Source organism: Felis catus, chromosome B4 (assembly GCF_018350175.1).
Source record: "Felis catus isolate Fca126 chromosome B4, F.catus_Fca126_mat1.0, whole genome shotgun sequence".
Lineage (NCBI taxonomy): Eukaryota > Metazoa > Chordata > Mammalia > Carnivora > Felidae > Felis > Felis catus.
In genome coordinates, this window is record NC_058374.1 from 77990663 (window position 1) to 78010719 (window position 20057).

At 44.1% G+C, this 20057-nt stretch overlaps 1 protein-coding gene across 13 annotated transcripts in view; it reads left to right on the forward strand.

The window, feature by feature from the left end:
- SLC4A8 (solute carrier family 4 member 8) overlaps positions 1-20057 on the forward strand; it is a 79991-nt gene that overhangs the window by 11298 nt on the left and 48636 nt on the right. For 4 of the 13 annotated variants that reach the window (XM_019834949.3, XM_019834952.3, XM_019834955.3 and 1 more), the window contains exons 1-5: positions 2939-3087; positions 3214-3295; positions 13789-13956; positions 14457-14592; positions 16324-16484. In XM_019834949.3, the coding sequence (XP_019690508.1) occupies positions 3037-3087; positions 3214-3295; positions 13789-13956; positions 14457-14592; positions 16324-16484 (598 nt within the window). In that variant the 5' untranslated portion in view covers positions 2939-3036. Of the gene's footprint in view, positions 1-2937; positions 3088-3213; positions 3296-3688; positions 3760-9275; positions 9371-13769; positions 13957-14456; positions 14593-16323; positions 16485-20057 lie in introns of those variants that run through there. The other 9 variants (XM_019834953.3, XM_006933705.5, XM_045061823.1 and 6 more) reach the window with 8 other exon arrangements.

Here is a 20057-nt window from a genome sequence, read left to right on the forward strand (position 1 = left end):
AATTTTCTGTCCTTTTCTCCTCTAACCTATTCCCTCACTCCTCTGTGGGTAACTCTTTAAAAATTTTTTTCATGGTGGGGCAGCTGGGTGGCTCAGTTGGTTAAGCATCCAACTTCAGCTCAGGTTATGGACTCATGGGTTTGTGAGTTCAAGCCCCACATCAGATGAGCTTGTGCCCCGCTTCAGGATTCTCTCTCTTTTTCCTTTCTCTGCCCCTCTTTGGATTCTCTCTCTCTCCCTCTCTCTCTGCCCCTTGCTCACTCATGCTCTCTCTCTCTCAAAAAATAAAAAAAGAGGGGCGCCTGGGTGGCGCAGTCGGTTAAGCGTCTGACTTCAGCCAGGTCACGATCTCGCAGTCCGTGAGTTCGAGCCCCGCGTCAGGCTCTGGGCTGATGGCTCGGAGCCTGGAGCCTGTTTCCGATTCTGTGTCTCCCTCTCTCTCTGCCCCTCCCCTGTTCATGCTCTGTCTCTCTCTCTCCCAAAAATAAATTAAAAAAAACGTTGAAAAAAAAATTAAAAAAAAAATAAAAAAAGAATAAATAAATAAATAAATAAATAAACAACAGGAATTTATTTCCTAAAATTTTTTTCATGACTTATTCTTCCTTTATAGGTTTTTAAGTATAAGCAGATGCTTATGTTCTAATACCCTTTCTTTTTTTATATATAATTTTTTTTAAGTAAGCTCTATCCCAATGTGGGGTTTGAACTCACAACCCTGAGATCAAGAATCTCATGCTCCACTGACTGAGCCATCCCAACAACCTTTCTCTGATAAAAGTTAGCAAACAGCAAACAGTTTTCTCTACGTTGCTTTTTAAACTTAATATTCTATCTTGGAGATTATTCCATGATAGTAATAATATGAAATTTTAAATGTCTATAAACTAAATTCGTAAGTAAAACACTATAAGTATTGGAAGCAATCCAAGTGTCCATCGATAGATGAATGGATAAAGAAGACATGGTGTATACACACACACACACACACACACACACACACACACACACTGGAATATTACTTAGTCATAAAAAAGAATGAAATCTTGCTGTTTGCAACATTGTGGATAGATCTAGGAAGTATAGTGCTGAGTGAAATACATCAGTCAGAGAAAAGAATACCATATAATCTCACTCATCTGTGGAATTTAAGAAACAAATGAATAAACAAAAAACCCAGACTCTTTTTTTTTTAAGTTTATTTATTTTTGAGAGAGAGAGGGTACAAGTGAGTGAGAGGCTGAGAGAAAGGGAAAGAGAGAATCCTATGAGGCGCAGGTGGGGCGGGGTGGGGGGCAGCGAAAAAAATACATATATATGTAGACATTTGACTTTCATCTACTTCCCTAGAAGTTAGTCTATTCAAGTTGCCCTCAAGAACTTTTTTGAATCTTCTTATCGGGGAAATGGATTGCTTTATATTCAGAGTTGCCTCATTTGAGGACATAGATGATAACTTGAAAAAGTGTTAGAACAGTAAGCTGGAAATTTGAGCAGGATCTGGAAGATGATAAGGATTTGATGGAGAGTTGGGGGGGTGGGGGAACGTTAGATGCAGGACATGTGAGCAAAGGTGTGAAAGTGGGAACACGCAGAGTGCCCATGGGATCAGTGAACTTGGCTGGAGCTGCAGGTTTGATCAGAGAAATAGACTGACAGGAAAATCAGTTAAGATTAAAAAAAAAAATAGTTCAGGGTCTTGATAAGGTAGGTGCCATTATAGTCATGATTTTAACAAAGAATTATTGAGCGCCTACTCTGTGAAAAGTCTGTGTAGGGTGTTGGAGGAACAGTGGTGAGGAAGGCAGACAGCGTTCCTCCCTCAAGGAGCAGAGACATGTCATTACAAAGAAGCGCAGTGTGCAATGAGGGCTTATAAATGGGGGGACCTCAGTTCAGATGAGGGAAGCCTTCCAAGGAAGTGCATTGAGGCTGAGATCTGTGGGATGATGAGTAAGTATTGGCCGCTGGTGGTAGGAGGTGGGGCTAGCAGGGAGAGGATGATAGTTCTAGACCGAGGGAGCAACACTCAAGGAAGAAAGTGAGTCTGGTTCCAGAACTGAAAACACGTCCAGTATGACTGAAGGGCACAGGAGTGTGGCATAGAGTAGATGAGAGATGAGAGTAGATTGGAGAGCAATCGCACAGGAGGACCTGATAAGAAAAGGAAGCTATCTCCCTGAAGGCATATAATAGGCACTTAATACACGTGGAATGGATAAATAAATGCATTTGAAATTTCCAGTGTGGACTAAGAAACAGTCCTGCCATGGGTAAGTGTAAGTAAATGAGCACAGGGTGCTTGTTTTGGAAAGAAGATCAGTTTGGTTTTAGACAACGTGGGTCTTGTGGTCAACATCCCAATGGTTTGTCAAATACTGAGCCAACAGTCTCAGGCTGTAGTTGAAATTGGAAGACTCAAGTGAGGGAAACCAAAGGTAGAGCACTCTTGCTTGGGATTTATGGTTAGAGGAAGAAGACGAGCCTTAGAATGAGACAGGGGAGACTTGATCAAAGGAGCAGGATGGAGAATTTCAAGGACAACAGGCTCAAATACTGAAGAGAGATCAAGGAGATAAGTCGACACTAAAAAAAAAACCAAAACATGTGGTTGACACCGCTTGCAATATGCAGACATGCTATGCACTTGCATTTGTGGGGAAGTAGAAAAGGCGTGATATCTGCAGTCACAAGACCAGAGTTCATCCCACCTCTGCCTTTTACCACATTTGTGCCCTTGGGCAATAATTACTTAATCCTCTCTAAGTCTCGGGCTGTTCATTTATAAAATGAGAAAGAGAATGGCTGTCATTAAAAAAAATTCTTTTTTAACATTTATTTATTTTTGAGAGACAGAGACAGAGCAAGAGCGGAGGAGGGGCAGAGAGAGAGGGAGACACGGAATCTGAAGCAGGCTCCAGGCTCTGAGCTGTCATCACAGAGCCCGACGCGGGGCTCGAACTCACAAACTGTGAGATCATGACCTGAGCTGAAGTCGGTTACGTAATCGACTGAGCCGCCCAGGCGTCCCTGAGAATGGCTGTCATTTTTGCATCTCAAAGTTATTGTGAGGTTCAAATGAAAAACGTATGTAAACCATTGTGTTTTCTCCCCCAAGGGTTGCAAAAAGGGTCTGGCATACATGTGCTACTTAAGTGGATGTCTGAATGAACGTATGCTTATTACTATGGCTACTTATTTATATTTCAACAGAGACCAGATGAAGAAGCCGTGGTGGATCAGGGTGGGACCAGTACAATTCTTAACATTCACTATGAGAAAGAAGAGTTGGAAGGTAAGAACTGCCCTTCTTTGTGGTGGGGAAAATAAATGAGAGGCAGCCTGGTGTGGGAGGAGAATTTTGCCATCAGGAGATCTGCGTTTGAGCCCGCTGACTCTTTTCTCACTACCTGTCAGACCTTGGGGGAAAATCACTCAATTCCCCTTAGCCTCAATGTCCTCATCTGTTAAATAAAACTAGGGATATTAATACAGAGAACAAACTGGTGGTTGCCAGAGGGGAGGTGGGTGGAGTGGGGATGGATGAAATAGATAAAGGGGACTAAGAAGTGCAAACTTCCAGTTATAAAATAAATAAGTCATGGAGATGAAAAGTACGGGGATGTAGTCAATAATATTGTAAGTGACAATTGACAATAAATATTGTAATAATGTTGTTTGGTGACAGATGGTGACTGCACTTACCATGATGAGCACGGAGTAATGCACAGAATCGCTAAATCGTCATGTTGTGCACCTGTATGTTAACTGTATAGTTAACTGTATGTTAATTATAATTCCATTTTAAAAGTAGGGATATTAATACCTTACTAGTAGGTTCTAATAACATGTGAGACAGTGCTTTGAGCACTGTTAAGTCCAATAGAAAGATTAACAAGTGATCTCTTCTTGAGACCGTGAAGGACTCGGGTCAGCTTGTCAATTCCTGGCAATTGCCCACAAATATAACTGTAAACATGTACACAGTTTGTACAAGAAAATAAAATACGGATAGTTTAAAAAATTCAGCTTGGTTATAAAACCCTATTTTTGCCCCATCTCCAATGTTTCCCATCCTAATGATACCCATTTCTGCCTGGTGTTTTTATCTAACTAAGACAAGAGAAGACATACACCCCTATTCTCTAATTCACAGCACAGAACTGTATTTAAAAAAACCCAAGTGGGGACGCCTGGGTGGCTCAGCCAAGGAAGTGTCCCGCTTGGTTTTGGCTCAGCTCATGATCTCATGGTTTGGGGGTTCGAGCCCTGCACCGGGCTTTGTACTGACAATGCAGAGTCTGCTTGGGATTCTCTCTCTGCCCCTCCCCTCCCCTCTCTCTCTCTGAAAATAAACAGGCATCAAAAAAAAAAACCCCAGTTGAGGGGCGCCTGGGTGGCTCAGGCAGTTAAGCGTAGGACTCTTGATTTTGGCTCAGGTCACGATCTCACAGTTCATGAGATGGAGCCCCACATCTGACAGCACAGAGCCTGCTTGGGATTCTCTCTCTCCCTCTCTCACTGTCCCTCCCCAGCTCACATGCACGCTGGCTCGAGAACACACACATTCTCTCTCTCTCTCTCTCTCTCTCTCTCTCTCTCTCTCTCTCAAAATAAATAAATAAACTTAAAAAAAAAACCCAACTCAAGTGCAAGGGAAAGGAGAGGGGTTTTTATTGATCTGCTCTGTCTACTTTACCTTATTAAGGCTCTTTTTTTCCCCTGTCCCACCCCTAGATCCCCACATGACCATTGGTAGTGCCCTTCCATTTTTCTTTTTCCCATAGGACCTGGTTTCCTGATAAGTGGTGATGTTCGGTTTTATTAGAGAAAGGCTTGTGTCCAGTGTAGCTTTAATGAGAACCCACATTTGGCTCAAAGACCTTTGTTAAGTCTCTGCAACGTCCCCTGCAATGTGGAAGACTATGATACAGCAACTTTCTAATGACTGAGACAGCATGTAAAATGTTCTCTCTGTACTGCTTGTTCCCGTGACTTTTTTTTTTTTTTTTTTCATCAAAGTTGTGTAATCCTCAGAGAAAACTTGTCCTCTGGATGGGGAGAGTGAGAGCTGTAGAGGCTGACTCAGCCTCTGGGTTTGTTACCATGAGAACTTATGTGGGTGGCTCCTGGAGGTCAGTGGAGGTTGGACATATCAAGGTCAAGTTTTCTAAGTTATTTTTGACCAGATGGAAGAAGAGCCAATGTGGGTTTCAGCGACCGGGAGAAAGTGGAGAAGGGGAGGGTGTGGAGGTGAGAGGCTGACATGTGTTGAATGGCCCTCATGTGTTAGGCATTTGATGAGGCACTTCGTACCCGTTGTCTTTTTCATCTTCACAGCAGCCCCGGTGGGTAGGTATCATCCCTACTTTACAGGTGGAGAAACTGCTCAGGGTCATTTAGCCTCATGGCGGGTGAGACTGGGCTGGCATTCTGCCCTTTCTATTCCAGCACACGGCCTGTGAGGGAGGCCAGCACTCAGCATTAATGCAAGGAAGGACAGTACTCAGCCTGAGCCCCCCAGCCTCGACGTCTTGCTCCGTCACATACACATTTTTATATGGTATAAACATCATAGGGAATTTCTCTCGCTGCCTCACCCCTCCCTCAGCCCTGATAATCCTGTTGCCTCTCTACCCTCTCACTGCACCGTGAGAGCACTGCTGTTCTCCGTTCAGCTGTCTGCGCTCACCAGACCTTTGCCCTCAGCAAGGAGGTAACCGTTGATGAACACTCTTGTCTGCCTGGGAGTAGAATAATAAACATGAGCAAATCCTCTTGGATCCTGAGGACCGGGTTCCACTCACAGAGGTCAGCTGAGTAATTGGCAGTGGGAGCATCTTCTCCAGACGACATCATCTATTCCTTATGCACTCACCACTTTGCTCTAAAAGAAAGCTATCTATCATGTCATTTCTAAGGGATAGTGTCTTGGGAAATGGTCCTTTATACATAGAGCTTTTGGAAAACTAGAATCTTATCTTAGCGCTTTTTAAAAAAGTTTATTTGTTTTTATTTTGAGAGAGAGAGTGTGCGTGCATGCGGGGGAGGTGCAGGGAGAGAGAGGGAGAGAGGGGATCCCAGGCAGGCTCCGCAGTGCAGAGCCCGACACGGGGCCTGAACTCACGAACTGTGAGACCATGAGCTGAGCTGAAACCAAGAGTTGGACACTCAGCCGACTGAGCCAGCCAGGTGCCCTGTTAGCACTTTTTAAATCAAACACTGTTGGCAAATGGAGGACAAATGGTGCCCACTTCTCAGGCCTGATGTGGCTCTCGAGCAGCTCGGGAGAGGGAGCCGGGGTCTGCTGTAGGCTTGCTCATGCTGTAGGCTCTGCCCTGACTGACTGTGACGGAGGCCCTAGGACTCGGGCTGCACTTGAGTGCTGTCATCTCGAAGGCATGAAATAAAGTCAGTCCCACTTTGATAGAAGACAGAAGTAAATTGTGTTCCACCTCAATGTGTATGCCGTGATACAGGGTTCTGTGGCTGCAGATTAATCTCTGGGTCTTCTTTCCCCTTAATTTTCTACCTTCTGCTCCACATCACATCAATCATTCCCTCGCCCTTTTTCAGAATTACTTCAGAGATTTAGTCTTGGGACGTCGCTACAGACTTTGGAAGTGTGCGTCTTTTGGCGTAAGCTAATTCCATTAGTAGGAGAAGGCACATTAAACCATGACATTGATTCTTTTATTCTTGTATACAAGAAGAGTCCAAACCAAATATTGGAACGGATTTCCAAAGATAAACTCAATGAAGAGCAGTAGTCGTCCATGATGTGCTCCAGTGGACTGTCCCGCCCCCAGAGGGACACGGAACATTGCTTTAGTTACAGGAATAATGGCTTTTTCCATTTTTCCTGGCGGATCATTATTCCTGATTCACTACTAGACTTAAGGATCCTAGAACAGGTTTAGTGTCCTCTAATAAGTTTGTAACAGAGGTAGGAGCCTTTTGATCCTATTTATAAATTAAAAAAAAAAAAAAAAGGCTTGCATCTGCTTCGCATGTTAGATTCCCTCCTGTGGTTATTGACTTTGAGTCATCCTCTAGCCCAGGGGGTGGAAGTCTTCTGTATGTGCTAATGAGTTCTGCGTGGGCACTGGCTAAACAGTGTGTATGACCTGCCCTCTGTGTTGGTAGGCCTGGTCTCCATCCGCAAGGTAGGTCACAGCTGTGACTTCTGTCCTGCTCCACACGATGCAGCGCCAGTCCACTGATGGTTACTCTCTGTACGTGTATACGTACTTATTTTGGGCTTGTTGGAGGGGAGGTGGGTTAAGTGGGCAACGGGCATTACTCTTGAAGCCAAGACTACACTGTACGTTAACTAACTTGAAAATAAACAAATAAAAAATAAAAAATAAACACACTAACGTCACACCTTTCCCATAAGTCTTTCAAACGAATACTTGTATTTGCGTACAGATAGCCCCCTTTGCACCTGGGTGGCTTAGTCAGTTGAGCATGTGACTTCGGCTCGGGTCATGATCTTGCGGTTCGTGGGTTTGAGCCCCGCATCAGGCTCTGTGCTGACAGCTCAGAGCCTGGAACCTGCTTCGGATTCTGTGTGTGTGTGTGTGCGCGCGCGTGCGCGCGCCTCTCTCTCTCTCTCTCTCAAAAATAAATTTAAACCACCATAAAAAAAAAAGTAGCCCCCAAAGAGTAGATTTAGAAGGTGGAGTCTGGGTGAGTTGGTAGGTAGGTAGCGGGAAGAAGACTGTGGATGGGAAAGCAGTTGAATGGCCAGCAAACTGACCATAGGATTCGTTTAGTGAAGTCACCAGACTGCCAGAGTCCAGTTAAATGGACTAGATTTTATTGACTCTGTGTTCATTTCCTAGTGTCCATTTGTTTGTCTTCACCTCTGCTGATCTCACCCAGAAAATCCAAGCCCCTGTTTCAGAGTCCTCAGCCTAGAAACTGAGGCCTGATTTTCTGACAGCCGCTTGGCCCTTCTTAGCTGTGACCCCTGCTGGGGCTTGTTTTCATTTCCGCCTGTCTCTGGCATTTTCAAAAGGTAGGCACTGTGGTTGGTTAGTGTTTGTGAGAACTGATCAGACCAAAAAAATTCTTAGAGAAAGAAGAGTCTTCCTTCCCTAAGATTTAAGCTTTACCTTCCTATAAAGGCGCCAAAGGCATCTGAAGGGTGTCTTCCCCACTATCCTCAGACTTGCCTAGTGGGAATTTTGGATACCAAGCAAAAGCATGCATCAGTCGCTCAACATTTACTGAGACTCTGCTGGAGTGCCTTTTTGCAGCAACAAGTAAGAAGAATGGGAAGAAGTGAACCATCTTGGCTTCTCCAAAAACGACTTTGCCTGAGCCTTTCCTAGTTTGGACGTAGACCCTGGACTGGACATGAGAAGTCATTTGATCCAACCTCTTTGTTTTACTTTAATAATGACAGCAAATTCGCCGAGAAAATGAGATCTGATAAAACAGGTTCTAACACCTAAACACTGCCCCTCAATTCCTATTTAGAATGTACTTAAAATTACATAATACTAGCAATATACCAACAAAAGCCCCCACTGGAAGTATTTAGAATGTGCTTAAGGAGAGGTGGGGGTCCTAGCCTGCCCAATAATCCTCTGGGGGAATTACTGGGAAAGGAAGCTAATGGTTGAGATGCCTCTGTTGAAGGACTGAGAGTCACCCCTCGGTGAGGCTTTTCTTCACGCAAGCCGAGCTCGACCTGGACACAGTTTTACAACACATAGGTCACTATTTTATTTTTTATTCTTGTTAAAAAAATTTTTTTGAAGATTTTATTTTTAAGCACTCTCAACACCTAACATGAGGCTGAAGCTCATGACCCTGCGATTAAGAGTTGCACACTCTACTGACGGAGCCAGCCAGGCAACCCCCTAGGTCACTATTTTAGGGGCTGGTTGAAGTGGTTCTCTGGGATCTAATTATGCTTTTCACTGCCCATGGGTTCTTCATGATCTGTCCCTGCCTGCCTCTCTGACCTTTTCCTCCTCCTCTTCTTTCCTCTTTGCTCTTGCTCTGGCCCTACTGGCCCTACTTTGGCTTTGGAATTCGCACATTCCCACTGTAGAGCCTATGCACTTGATCTTGCCTTGCCCTGGACTGCTCTTCTCATGGCCTCTCCTCATCACTCAGATGTCGCCTGTGATCATCTTAGCTACAATCTCTCTTCTTCATCCTACCCTCTACCCCAAACCCTTCAGCATGTTTTTACTTGGGATAATTATCAATACTTGAAATAATATGTTGTTTTCATGGTGTCTGTCTCCCCTAACTAGAATCTGTGTCTTGAGGACAGGTACCCTGTACTTTTTGCTGTTGTATCCCCAGCCCTTGGAACAGGACCTGGAACAGTTATGTGACTCCAGCCCAGGTCGGTCTCAGCGGTATACTACGGGGAACTAATTAACATACTATAGTGGAACGTTATTAGTTAACAGATGGTATTTTATTGAGATGGCATTCAACTTAGTCATTTTCACATTTTATAGTTTTCACTGACAATGTCAGAGGTTTGGAATCCCACATCTTAGCAGACGACTTCTTCTGGCTCTGTATTTTTATTTCAATAAAGTTATGAGGTGACTACACTATGTTCGGAGATCTGCCTGTCAGAAATGTCCTGAGATGTGCATGAGTCAACACAGGACTGCCCTGAGACAGGATGAGGATGGGAGGTGTGATTCCACTGGATACTGAATATTTTATCCTCCTGCCTCTCGGCATTCAAATAAGTCTCTCATCAGCTTTCCCTCCAGTACTGTTCCTTTTGTTCTTGAAGTATAGTTAACATACAGTGTTACATTAGTTTCAGGTACACGATGTAATGATTCAACAGTTCTGTATAGTACTCAGTGCTCATCATGATAGGTGCGCTCCTTAATCTCCATCATCTCCTTCACCTGCACCACCACCTCCCCTTTGGCAAACACTAGTTTGTTCTCTGTATTTAAGAGAGTGTGTGTTTGGTCTCTTTCTTCTTTGTTCGTTTGTTCTGTTTCTTAAATTCCGCACAGGAGTGAAATCATATGGTGTTTACCTTGCTCTGTCTGATTTACTTCACTTAGCATTATATACCCTTTAGGTCCACCCATGTTGTTGCAAATGGCAAGATTTCATTCTTTTTTATGACTGAGGAATATTCCATCGTTTGTATGTAAATTGGTATAGCCACTGTGGAAAACAGTATCAGGTTTCTTCCCCCCAAAATTAAAAATAGGATTACCGTATGATCCGGTAATTCCACTACTGGGTATTTACCCAAAGAAAATGCAAACACTAATTCAAAAAGATATATGCACCCCTATGCTTATTATAGCATTATTTACAAGAACTAAGATATGGAAGCAATCCAAGTGTCCATCCAGAGATGAATGGATAGAGAAGATGTATATATAATCCTGTTTCTTTTTATTTTTCTTTATCGCTTTGGAATTTGGAAGGCAGGAGAGGTTAAAGAAAAGGAGGGAGACATAGAGAAAGGACTGTTAGAGCTGCACTCAAAGGCATGTTAACTCCACTTGGAAGTGGAGAGCACTTACTGAGGAACCCCTAAAGAAGTTGAGCGCAGTCTTAGGAAACCCCATTGCTATGGAAAGAAGATGAAGAGTTGGTAACTCTTTCCATAAAGTTCCCCTATCCAGGAAGTCTTCCTGGATTAAGCTTTACATTCTCAGGTTGGCTTCGACCTTCTCAATCCTCTCATGCTTTGGTGAGTCTTTCTTCTACCCTAAACACATTCACTTTGGTGACACATTCCTTTTGTGGCTCCTTTCAGATTAGAGGCCCTCTTAGGTTAGATTTTGGACTCCTGAGAAGTTGTCTTCCCGAGAGAGGCTCTTAAGAGACGTTCCATTTTCTGTACATTTGTGCAGCAATGGCCATCTGTAAAACACTGTGCTTTGTTATGTGAGGGATTCCAAGAGGAAGAAAGTCTGACCTGGGACCTTGAGAAGCCTGCAGATGAATAGTGGGCGGTATTAATTCTAGTTCAAGGCATAAAATAAGTGCATGAGAGAATGTTAGCCAAGGGCTCTGGGGATTTAGAAGGAGGAGACAGCACATCTGATTGGGGAGATCAGGAATAATAGCAGGAAGGAAGGAAGGTGCGTTTGCTGTGAATCTTGTGGAGGTGAGCCAAGTCCGTGTCTGGAAGGCATTGGCACATTTGTGGAATAGCAGGTTGGTTCAGGTAAAGAACGTGAGATGGTGGCAGGTGTAAGCATCTGAGGCTGTGGAGAGGAGACAGGGTGTCTGGGGTGGATGCAGAAGGGGTACATCTCTAGACCTGCACCCCCCACCTCCAGAATGTTTAAACGAGGTGACCGTGTGTGGGATTTCCACTTGAGTCTCTCTTGAGCTGATCACTCAGTTCTTTTAGAAGCCCCTTCCCTTTCTTTTCCTAGTGAATGCACGATTTGTCCTAGTAAAGAAACGACTAGAAAGGAGACTGGGGCCTGAGGGTCCTGGCTGCACAGAAGTGAGCTGTGATCAGAGCAGTGCTTCAGGAAGACTCATTTGTAGGAATGAATCGATATGGGAGGAGGAAGGAGACTCCTGCTGTTGTCAAAGTGGGAGGAGAGAAAGCCTTGACATCCCTAATCTGGAGGATGTAACACTGAGGGGCATAGGGAATAGCTCTGAGGTTTCAGGCCTGGAAAGTGGAGAGAATGGTGATGCCATGAACAGAAACATGGAAGAAATGGGTATGAGCCTGACTTGAAGTGGAGGATCATGGGTTTGCTTTGGGATGTATTGAATTGCCATAGATAAAGATTTGGGTGTTGTTTGAAGAAGTAAACTTTCAAATCATGAGAGTAGATGCCAATAGAAAAAGGGAAGGGCCCAAGACCAAAACCTAGGGATTTTTCCTTTGGGGGATTGTGGAAGGGATGGAGAAGCATAGTCAGAGGAGTGCAAATGAATGAGCAAGGGAGGGCAGGGGTACAGGAGCTAAGGGACCCTGGACCATCCATGAGAGGAAGTAGTCTAGGGATTTGGATACCGGGACAGCCTGGCACATGGTGGGCTCTCAAGAAAGGCTTTTGAGAGAGACATAAGATGATAGAGATTTGGTGATTAAGTGGTCCCTAATGAGGACACTTTCAGTGGAAAGTAGCCACATGTAGATGCTATGGAATAAGGAGATGGTGAGGAAAGGGAGCTAGGTGGGTAGACTGTTCCCGAAAGTGTTTTGATGGAGAAGGGAAGAGGACAAGTAGAAGCTTAGAGAGTAGCACCATATTGGGAAAGTTTCTTTTTAAGATAGGAGAGACTTGGGGTACCTGGCTGGCTCAGTTGGTAGAGCATGCAACTCTTGTTCTGAGGGTCATGAGGTCGAGTCCCACGTCGGGCCTAGAGTTTGCTTAAAAAAAAAAAAAGAGACTTGTAATCAAGAGAAAGCTGTGGAAGGGGTAGATAGAAAGGAGAGACTGGGGATAGCTGATGGAGTAGGACTCCAGATGCATGGGAGGCCACGCTCATTAGCCTGGCAAAGAGGAGAAGCTGGGGGAGAAAGCAAGCCAGGCTGAGATGGACAGAGGTCACATGAGACAGCCTAAGTCTTCTTAGTAACATATGAAGTGAGGTCACCTGCTCAGAGGGAGGAAGTGTCAATCAGGCTTGTGGATTTAAGGACAGTGACTGAAGATTGGAATGCTTCTGTAATGGAAGAAGCAGGGGATCAGTCCGGGATCTAGAGTGCTAGTGGCAGTAACTGGGCAGCACTGGGGGGAAGACTAAGGCTCTGTGTGTCGGGGGTGGTAGCATCCCAGAAGCTACTGATTTTGCACCTTAGGCCTGGCAGGAAAGCAGGGAAAGCCAGTGGAGGTGAGAGAGGCCTAGAAGTCACGAGCAGAATAAAATATTGCCTATAGAAGGAACAAATGAGTAGAAAAGGAGGACCTATGCAGGTATGCTGCGGGATCACTTGTTTTCTCACGTTCTTCTCTTCTTGTACAATATTTACTCTCTCTCCCTACAACCGCAGACTCGTGCTTCTTATGGTTTGTAACTAGTCTCTCACTTCTATTTGAGCTTGTTTATTCTACAACGAAGGAGAAAAAAGTAATGGAAACTGGTTCTAGAATGTATTGGCATCGTGTTAAGCATTGTACATACATGATCTTATTTACTGCTCATAAAAACCTTCTGAGTTTAAATAATAAGCTTTTAGTATTGTTTTTTTAAAAACAGAGAGAGATTAAATAACTTGTTCCAGGTTACATGGTTAGTGAATGGTGTCGTCGAGTGTAGGACCCAGGCAGGTTAACTTGGGCATTTAACCACTTTTCTAAACTACCTCCCTTCCAAGACTTGCTGCGGTTGTCAGAGTGACTGTATTGCTTTTTTCCAATTGCTCAAATTGTCATAACAACGACTAGCATCTGTGTTGACCTTTATGGTTTGCAAATCAGGTTCATGCACATTACTTCCTTTGATCTTAACACTCCTGTGAGGCTTGCAGCCACTGTAGGGTGAAGGAGTCCGTCAACTCCAAGGTCTCTATACATCTTTAGTCCTGGAAGTCTTTGAAGTTTTGCCACTAGAGTTGTGACCAGGCCAGAGAACTATGATTTCCTTTCTGTCTTAAATATGCTCAATTCCTTTTACTAATGGCATTCTCTGGGGTGCCTGGCTGGCTCAGTCAGAGGAGCGTGAGAGTCTTGATCTTGGGATTGTGAGTTTGAGCCCCGTGTTGGGTATAGAGATTACCAAAAATAAATAAATAAAAACCTAAAAAAAAAAAAAAGAAAAAGGCATTCTTTGCACAGACCTTCTGCTTTGTTCTAGGTCATAGAACTCTGTATGTGGGGGTTCGGATGCCTCTGGGCCGGCAGAGCCATCGTCATCACCGAACCCATGGCCAGAAGCACCGGAGACGGGGGCGGGGCAAAGGAGCCAGCCAGGGGGAGGAAGGCCCAGAGGCCCTGGCCCACGGTAACACTCTCGGGACAGAGGGTGGGTGTCCATGGCTGGGACCTCGGTGAGGCTGAGGGAATGTGTGATGGACGTCAAGTAGGTGGTCTTGCTTCTCTAATCCTTTTGTAGAGTTTTCAGAGCTTGCTTCCAAGAAGAAATGCCTCTAAGAATCAAAAATACCTTCCTGAAAAATTCATATAGTTCAGGTCCCCCCAAATCAATGACTATATAGATGAAATCATTTGCCGGAAAATTATCCATGCTTTTTGATCAAATTAATCAGATTTCCAGTTTGTTGTGGGTTTTCTTCAAGTGGTCTTAGCTCATAATTTTTCCCTCCCTTCGACTGCTTGCATAGAATAGCATTTTGGGGGTGGGGGGTGGTAGGTGGTAAAGAAATGTTTTTGATCTACATTCAGGATTGTCTTCTCTATGTTCCTGAAGTTATAAGGCCCCCAGATGTGCTAAGTATAGCAGAATGCTATTTCTGTTCTAAGTTGAGGCTGGGAGCAGACCTTTCTCTGTGGTTGATTTTCCAGACACACCATCTCAGCGTGTTCAGTTCATTCTGGGCACTGAGGAAGATGAAGAGCATGTACCTCACGAGCTGTTCACAGAGCTGGATGAGATCTGTATGAAAGAGGGAGAAGATGCTGAATGGAAGGAGACAGCCAGGTAAGGCCCTAAAATAACCTGGGTCAAGATTTGCTTGGGTAGACCAACTTGGACCTTTCAGCAAGTGACAGGTCTGCTTTTCGTTTATTTCTTCATGGGAGAAGTAATGACTGACATGGGGATTAATGTTCCAGAGTCTTCTATGCGAAGTCTTGATGTTGGCCTCTTTGTGATGTCTCTGGTGACGTCTGTACCAATTGACCTTGAGCCTGGGATTGGTGGCAGAAACAACAGAACCTTTAGGGAGTCCTCAAACTTATTTAGGGCCCAGAGTTGTTCCTGGGCTATCTTGATATTATAGGTCTGGCTTAGAAGATGCTTCATGGGACCGCCTTGGTTTGGACCCAGCCCAGAAAATATAGCATAGGTGAAGACTTTTCTGCAGGTGAACCATAGAATTTTAATTCATTTGGGTTTTAATTTACTGGGAGTTTCAGAATTTTTGAGACAGCCCAACCTCACGGAGACCCCTGGGGTTATAGCTAACCTGACAGTAGGCTTCTGGGGGTAGCTGCAGAGTGACCAGGCTTGCTTGAGGCTCAAACCCCAAAAGAGCCCTCTGATTAACCAGGGCCATGTCTGGGGCTCCTCTGTAATTGACCAGTGAGCCTCACGGACAATACAAAGCCAGCATGCCTGAGCCTCAGGAAAGAAGGCAAATTGGGTAACTAGCAAAGTGTGGCTCTAGCTCTTATTGGAACAGCTCTTCCTGGAACCCTGCTATATCCTTGGACGTTTGCCATGGCTGGAGAGGATTAGACAAGCCAATCAACCTGATACCAAGTGAAAAGGCAATTCGTCTTGTTATTCTGTCTTTGCCAACTTCTAAAGGTCACATAGAGCTTTTTAAAAAGAAAAATATGATCATTTTATTAATATACCGAAATGATACCGATGAGATTTTTTTTTTTAATGTTTATTTTTGAGAGACAGAGAGAGACAGACCACAAGCAGGGGAGGGGCAGAGAGAGAGGGAGACACAGAATCCCAAGCAGGCTCCAGGCCCTGAGCTGTCAGCACAGAGCTCCATGCGGGGTCTCAAACCCATGAACCACAAGATCATGACCTGAGCTGAAGTCGGACGCTTAACCGACCGAACCACCCAGGCGCCCTGAGATCTATCTGTCGCACAAGTAATATGTGCTCATTATACAAAATTGGAAAATAAAGATAAGCAAAAAGGAGAAGATGAAAATTATGTATAATTTTACTACCCCAGGTATAATGAGGGATACAGCATTTGGTGTCTTATACATGTGTGTTTGTATTTTTAAATCTTTCTTTAAATAGAAATGGGATCAAACTGTCCTCAATTTTGCACTGTTTTATAACCTGCTTTTTTTTCACTTACCAATGTACCCTGAACATATAGATTAAATTACAACGTTCAGTATGATTATTCAGATGTCTTTCTTTGTGGCTTACATTAAAAATTCTCTCGTAAGGGGCGCCCGGGCGGCTCAGTTAGTTAAGCGCCTGACTCTTGATTTCGGCTCAGGTCATGATCTTACGGTTCGTGAGTTTGAACCCCGCATCGGGCTCCACGCTGACAGCTCAGAGCTTGGAGCCTGATTAGGATTCTGTCTCCCTCTCTCTCTTCCCCTCCCCTGCTTGCTCTCTGTCCCTCTCTCAAAACAAACAAATAAACATTAAAAAAAATTAAAAGAAAATTCTCTTGTGAAAATCCTTCATTTTCTACCTCTGGCGTCTAGTTGTTTGTCACGCTTTCAGGTGGCTGAAGTTTGAAGAAGATGTCGAGGACGGGGGAGAGCGCTGGAGCAAGCCTTATGTGGCGACCCTTTCACTGCATAGTCTCTTTGAGCTAAGGAGCTGCCTTATAAATGGAACAGTCCTTCTGGATATGCGTGCAAATAGCATAGAAGAAATTTCAGGTAAGCGTAGGTGAGAGAAAACAGAGGAATGTTTGTTTAAATTAAGAAGTGTGGGGGCGCCTGGTGGCGCAGTCGGTTGAGCGTCCGACTTCAGCCAGGTCGCGATCTCGCGGTCTGTGGGTTTGAGCCCCGCGTCAGGCTCTGGGCTGATGGCTCAGAGCCTGGAGCCTGTTTCCGATTCTGTGTCTCCCTCTCTCTCTGCCCCTCCCCCGTTCATGCTCTGTCTCTCTCTGTCCCAAGAAAAGTAAATAAAAGTTGAAAAAAAAAAAAAAATAAATAAATAAATTAAGAAGTGTGGTGTGGAGGGGCGTCCGGGTGGCTCAGTCAGCTAAGTGTCTGACTTCAGCTCAGGTCATGATCTCGGGGTCCATGAGTTCGAGCCCCGTGTTGGGCTCTGTGCTGACCGCTCAGAGCCTGGAGCCTGCTTCGGATTCTGTGTCTCCCTCTCTCTCTGCCTCTCCTCTGCTCACCCCCTCTCTCTCTTTCTCTCTTAAAAAAATGAATAATCATTAAAAAAAAGGAGTGTGGAGGAAAGAATAAAGTAGCTTTGTGTCATTACGGCAGTCACTGAAACTTCTCGACCTCAATGTCTTCAGCTGTGGGATGGGTTTTAATTTAATTTTGTTTTTTTTTTTCAATATATGAAATTTATTGTCAAATTGGTTTCCATACAACACCCAGTGCTCATCCCAAAAGGTGCCCTCCTCAATACCCATCACCCACCCTCCCCTCCCGCCCACCCCCCATCAACCCTCAGTTTGTTCTCAGTTTTTAACAGTCTCTTATGCTTTGGCTCTCTCCCACTCTAACCTCTTGAATTTTGTTATTTTTTTAAGCTTATTTATTTTGAGGAGGGGGGGAGGAAAAGAGAGAGAGAGAGAGAGAGAGAGAGAGAGAGAGAGAGAGAACAGCAGGCTCTGTGTTGTCAGCGTGGAGCTCAATGCGGAGCTTGATCCCATGACCCTGGGATCCTGACTTACGCCAAAATCAAGAGTTGGACGCTCAACCGACTGAGCCACCCAGGTGCCCTGTGGGATGGGTTTTAAACTAAGAAACCACTCTACCTATTTCACAGCCTATTTCAAATGACAGGGTGTTCGGTCCTCCATTTGCCTATTCATTTAGCACACATTTATTTTGTATCTATATACACTTGGTAATATGCTAGGCACAGGGAAATAAGATATAGTTCCTACTCTCAAGGAACTCACCTTCTAACGGGGGAAATAACTGTGGAACAATTTAAGTAAATGCAACAACAGAGATATGTCTTGGTAATAATTAGAGGAAGGGGCAACTGGGAGTTGTGCAGAGAAAAAGGTGTTAAGGAAAGATTTGTAAACATGGCAGCTAGGGAAGACATGTAAGAAACTGAGCCACAGTACCCCCATTTTTTCAGCAAGATGTAATGGGAGATGTCTGATGGGGTTTCCTGATGTTGAGTGTTGTTACCATGTTTTAGGAATGGCGTTTGGGAAACACCTGGGTGCATGTGAAGGTTTTTCCCTCAGCTTGGCTCTGTTTGGCTAGACAGTGAAATAAAGATTTCTTCAAGCTTTTCTGCAAGTGTCCAAGAGATTCTGCCTCTCTGGGATCACTTGGGGAAACAGGGGAGGAGTCAGCACTGATGAGACCCTGTGTCCCCTCTAAAGGCTCTAGGGGAAAGTTATTCATTCCTTGCTTCTTCCAGCTTCTAGTGGCTCAAGGTGTTCCTTCTCAGGAATGCGTAACTCCAGTCTGCCTCTGTCTTCGCATGGACTTCTCATTTGTGTCTCTGTTGTGAGAATATTTGTCAATATCCTCCACGATGATCTTGAGATCCTTAACTTAGTTACATGCGCAAAGACCCTTTTTACAAATAAGATCACAGTCACAGGTTCTGGGGGATTAGTACATAGAAGTCTCGAGGGGGCCACCATTCAGCTCGTTACAAAAGCTAAGAAGGGAGAGAGTTTCAACTCCTCAGTGTCAAATGCTGCAGAGAGGTCACGTAAACATCCACTGAATTTAGCAACTGGAAGGCCATTGATTTTATCAAAAGCAATTTCATTGAGAGAGCCAAATTGCAGGGGACTGAGAAATTTTTGAGAACTTTATTTTTTGATTTTAATTTTATTTTTTTAAGATTTTAGAATTTATTTTTATTATTTTTTATGTTTATTTATTTTAGAGAGAGAGAGAGAAGATGTGCACGTGCATGTGCCCACAGCATGTGGGGGAGGGGTAGAGAGAGCGGGAGTGGGCAGAGGATCCCAACTAAGCTCTGTTCTGCCAGAGCAGAGCCTGACAGGGGACTCCGACTCACGAACCATGAGATCATGACCTGAGCTGAAGTTGGACGCTAACAACCTTAGCCACCCAGGTGCCCCTCTTTTGAAAACTGTAAATGATAGGAGAGAGAGAGAGACAGACAGACAGAGAGTGCCAGAGTTAAAGGAGGGTCTGGGTTGGACATTCTTCTTCTTTTACATTTTTTTTCAAGATGAAGGATCTTGGGACACCTGGCTGGCTCAGTCAGTGGGGCGTGTGAACTCTTGAATTCGGGGTTGTGGGTTCAAGTCCCATGTCGGGTGTAGAGATTACTTAAAGATAAAATCTTAAAAAAAAAAAGATGAAAGATCCTGAAGCATGTTTATAATATGGGAGCGATAAACCCATCAATATAAAGGTTAAATATAGAGAAACCATGGATCTTCAGCTTGAATATTCAAAATAGATTTTCTTCTAGACTTGGATAGTCATGGATGGAGTTGGGGTTAAGAATAGGTTGAAGTTTTGGGGAGGCTTGGGGATAGGGATGTAGGACTGAAGTATAATTGCCATAGTTCTTTACATTAGGTACCTGATGTATTCATATTGGTGATAAGGATAGATAAACTGTATCAAGTATTTACTGGTACAGCACTTTGTATTTATTATCCCATTAATTTTCTGTGACAACTTTTGAAGATGGTTAATAATATTAGTGCCATATTACAGATGAGGAAACTGAGGTACGGAAAGGTTATGTAACTTGCCCAAGATCACACAGAAAGTGATAGAAGTGGGACAGAATGTGGGCCTCTAGAACTCATACTCATTATTGGGATTTTTTAACCCCCCTCAACTGTGTTGGTCTGACAGGTTAAAGGTTGATGGTAATTGCCTGGGGCACTTAGTTAACTGAATCATACACGGTCGGTTCCACCTTCAAATTGTCATTCGGAGTGTTCTACAGTTGTCGTTCCTCTTGACGAGTATAGTGAGTATAGCGATGTCGAAATGTTGGAGGAAGGGAATATAGAGGAACTTTGGCAGATAACAGAACAAAGTGGGTAACGGTGTGGGCTTTTGAGTCAGATAGTCTTGGGATTGAATCCCAGCTCTACGACTTACTAGATGTGAGATCTTGGGAAATTTTGTAACGTTTGGGCCTCGGTTTTCTGGATCTGTACAAATTGTTACAATACCACCTCCTTCTCAGAGGTTTCATTAGGATTTGATTGGATAATCTGTGTAAAGTTCATAGTATAGTTCTGGCACCTATTAAATGCTTGATTGTTTCTAATAATAATGATCTGTTATATGCATAAA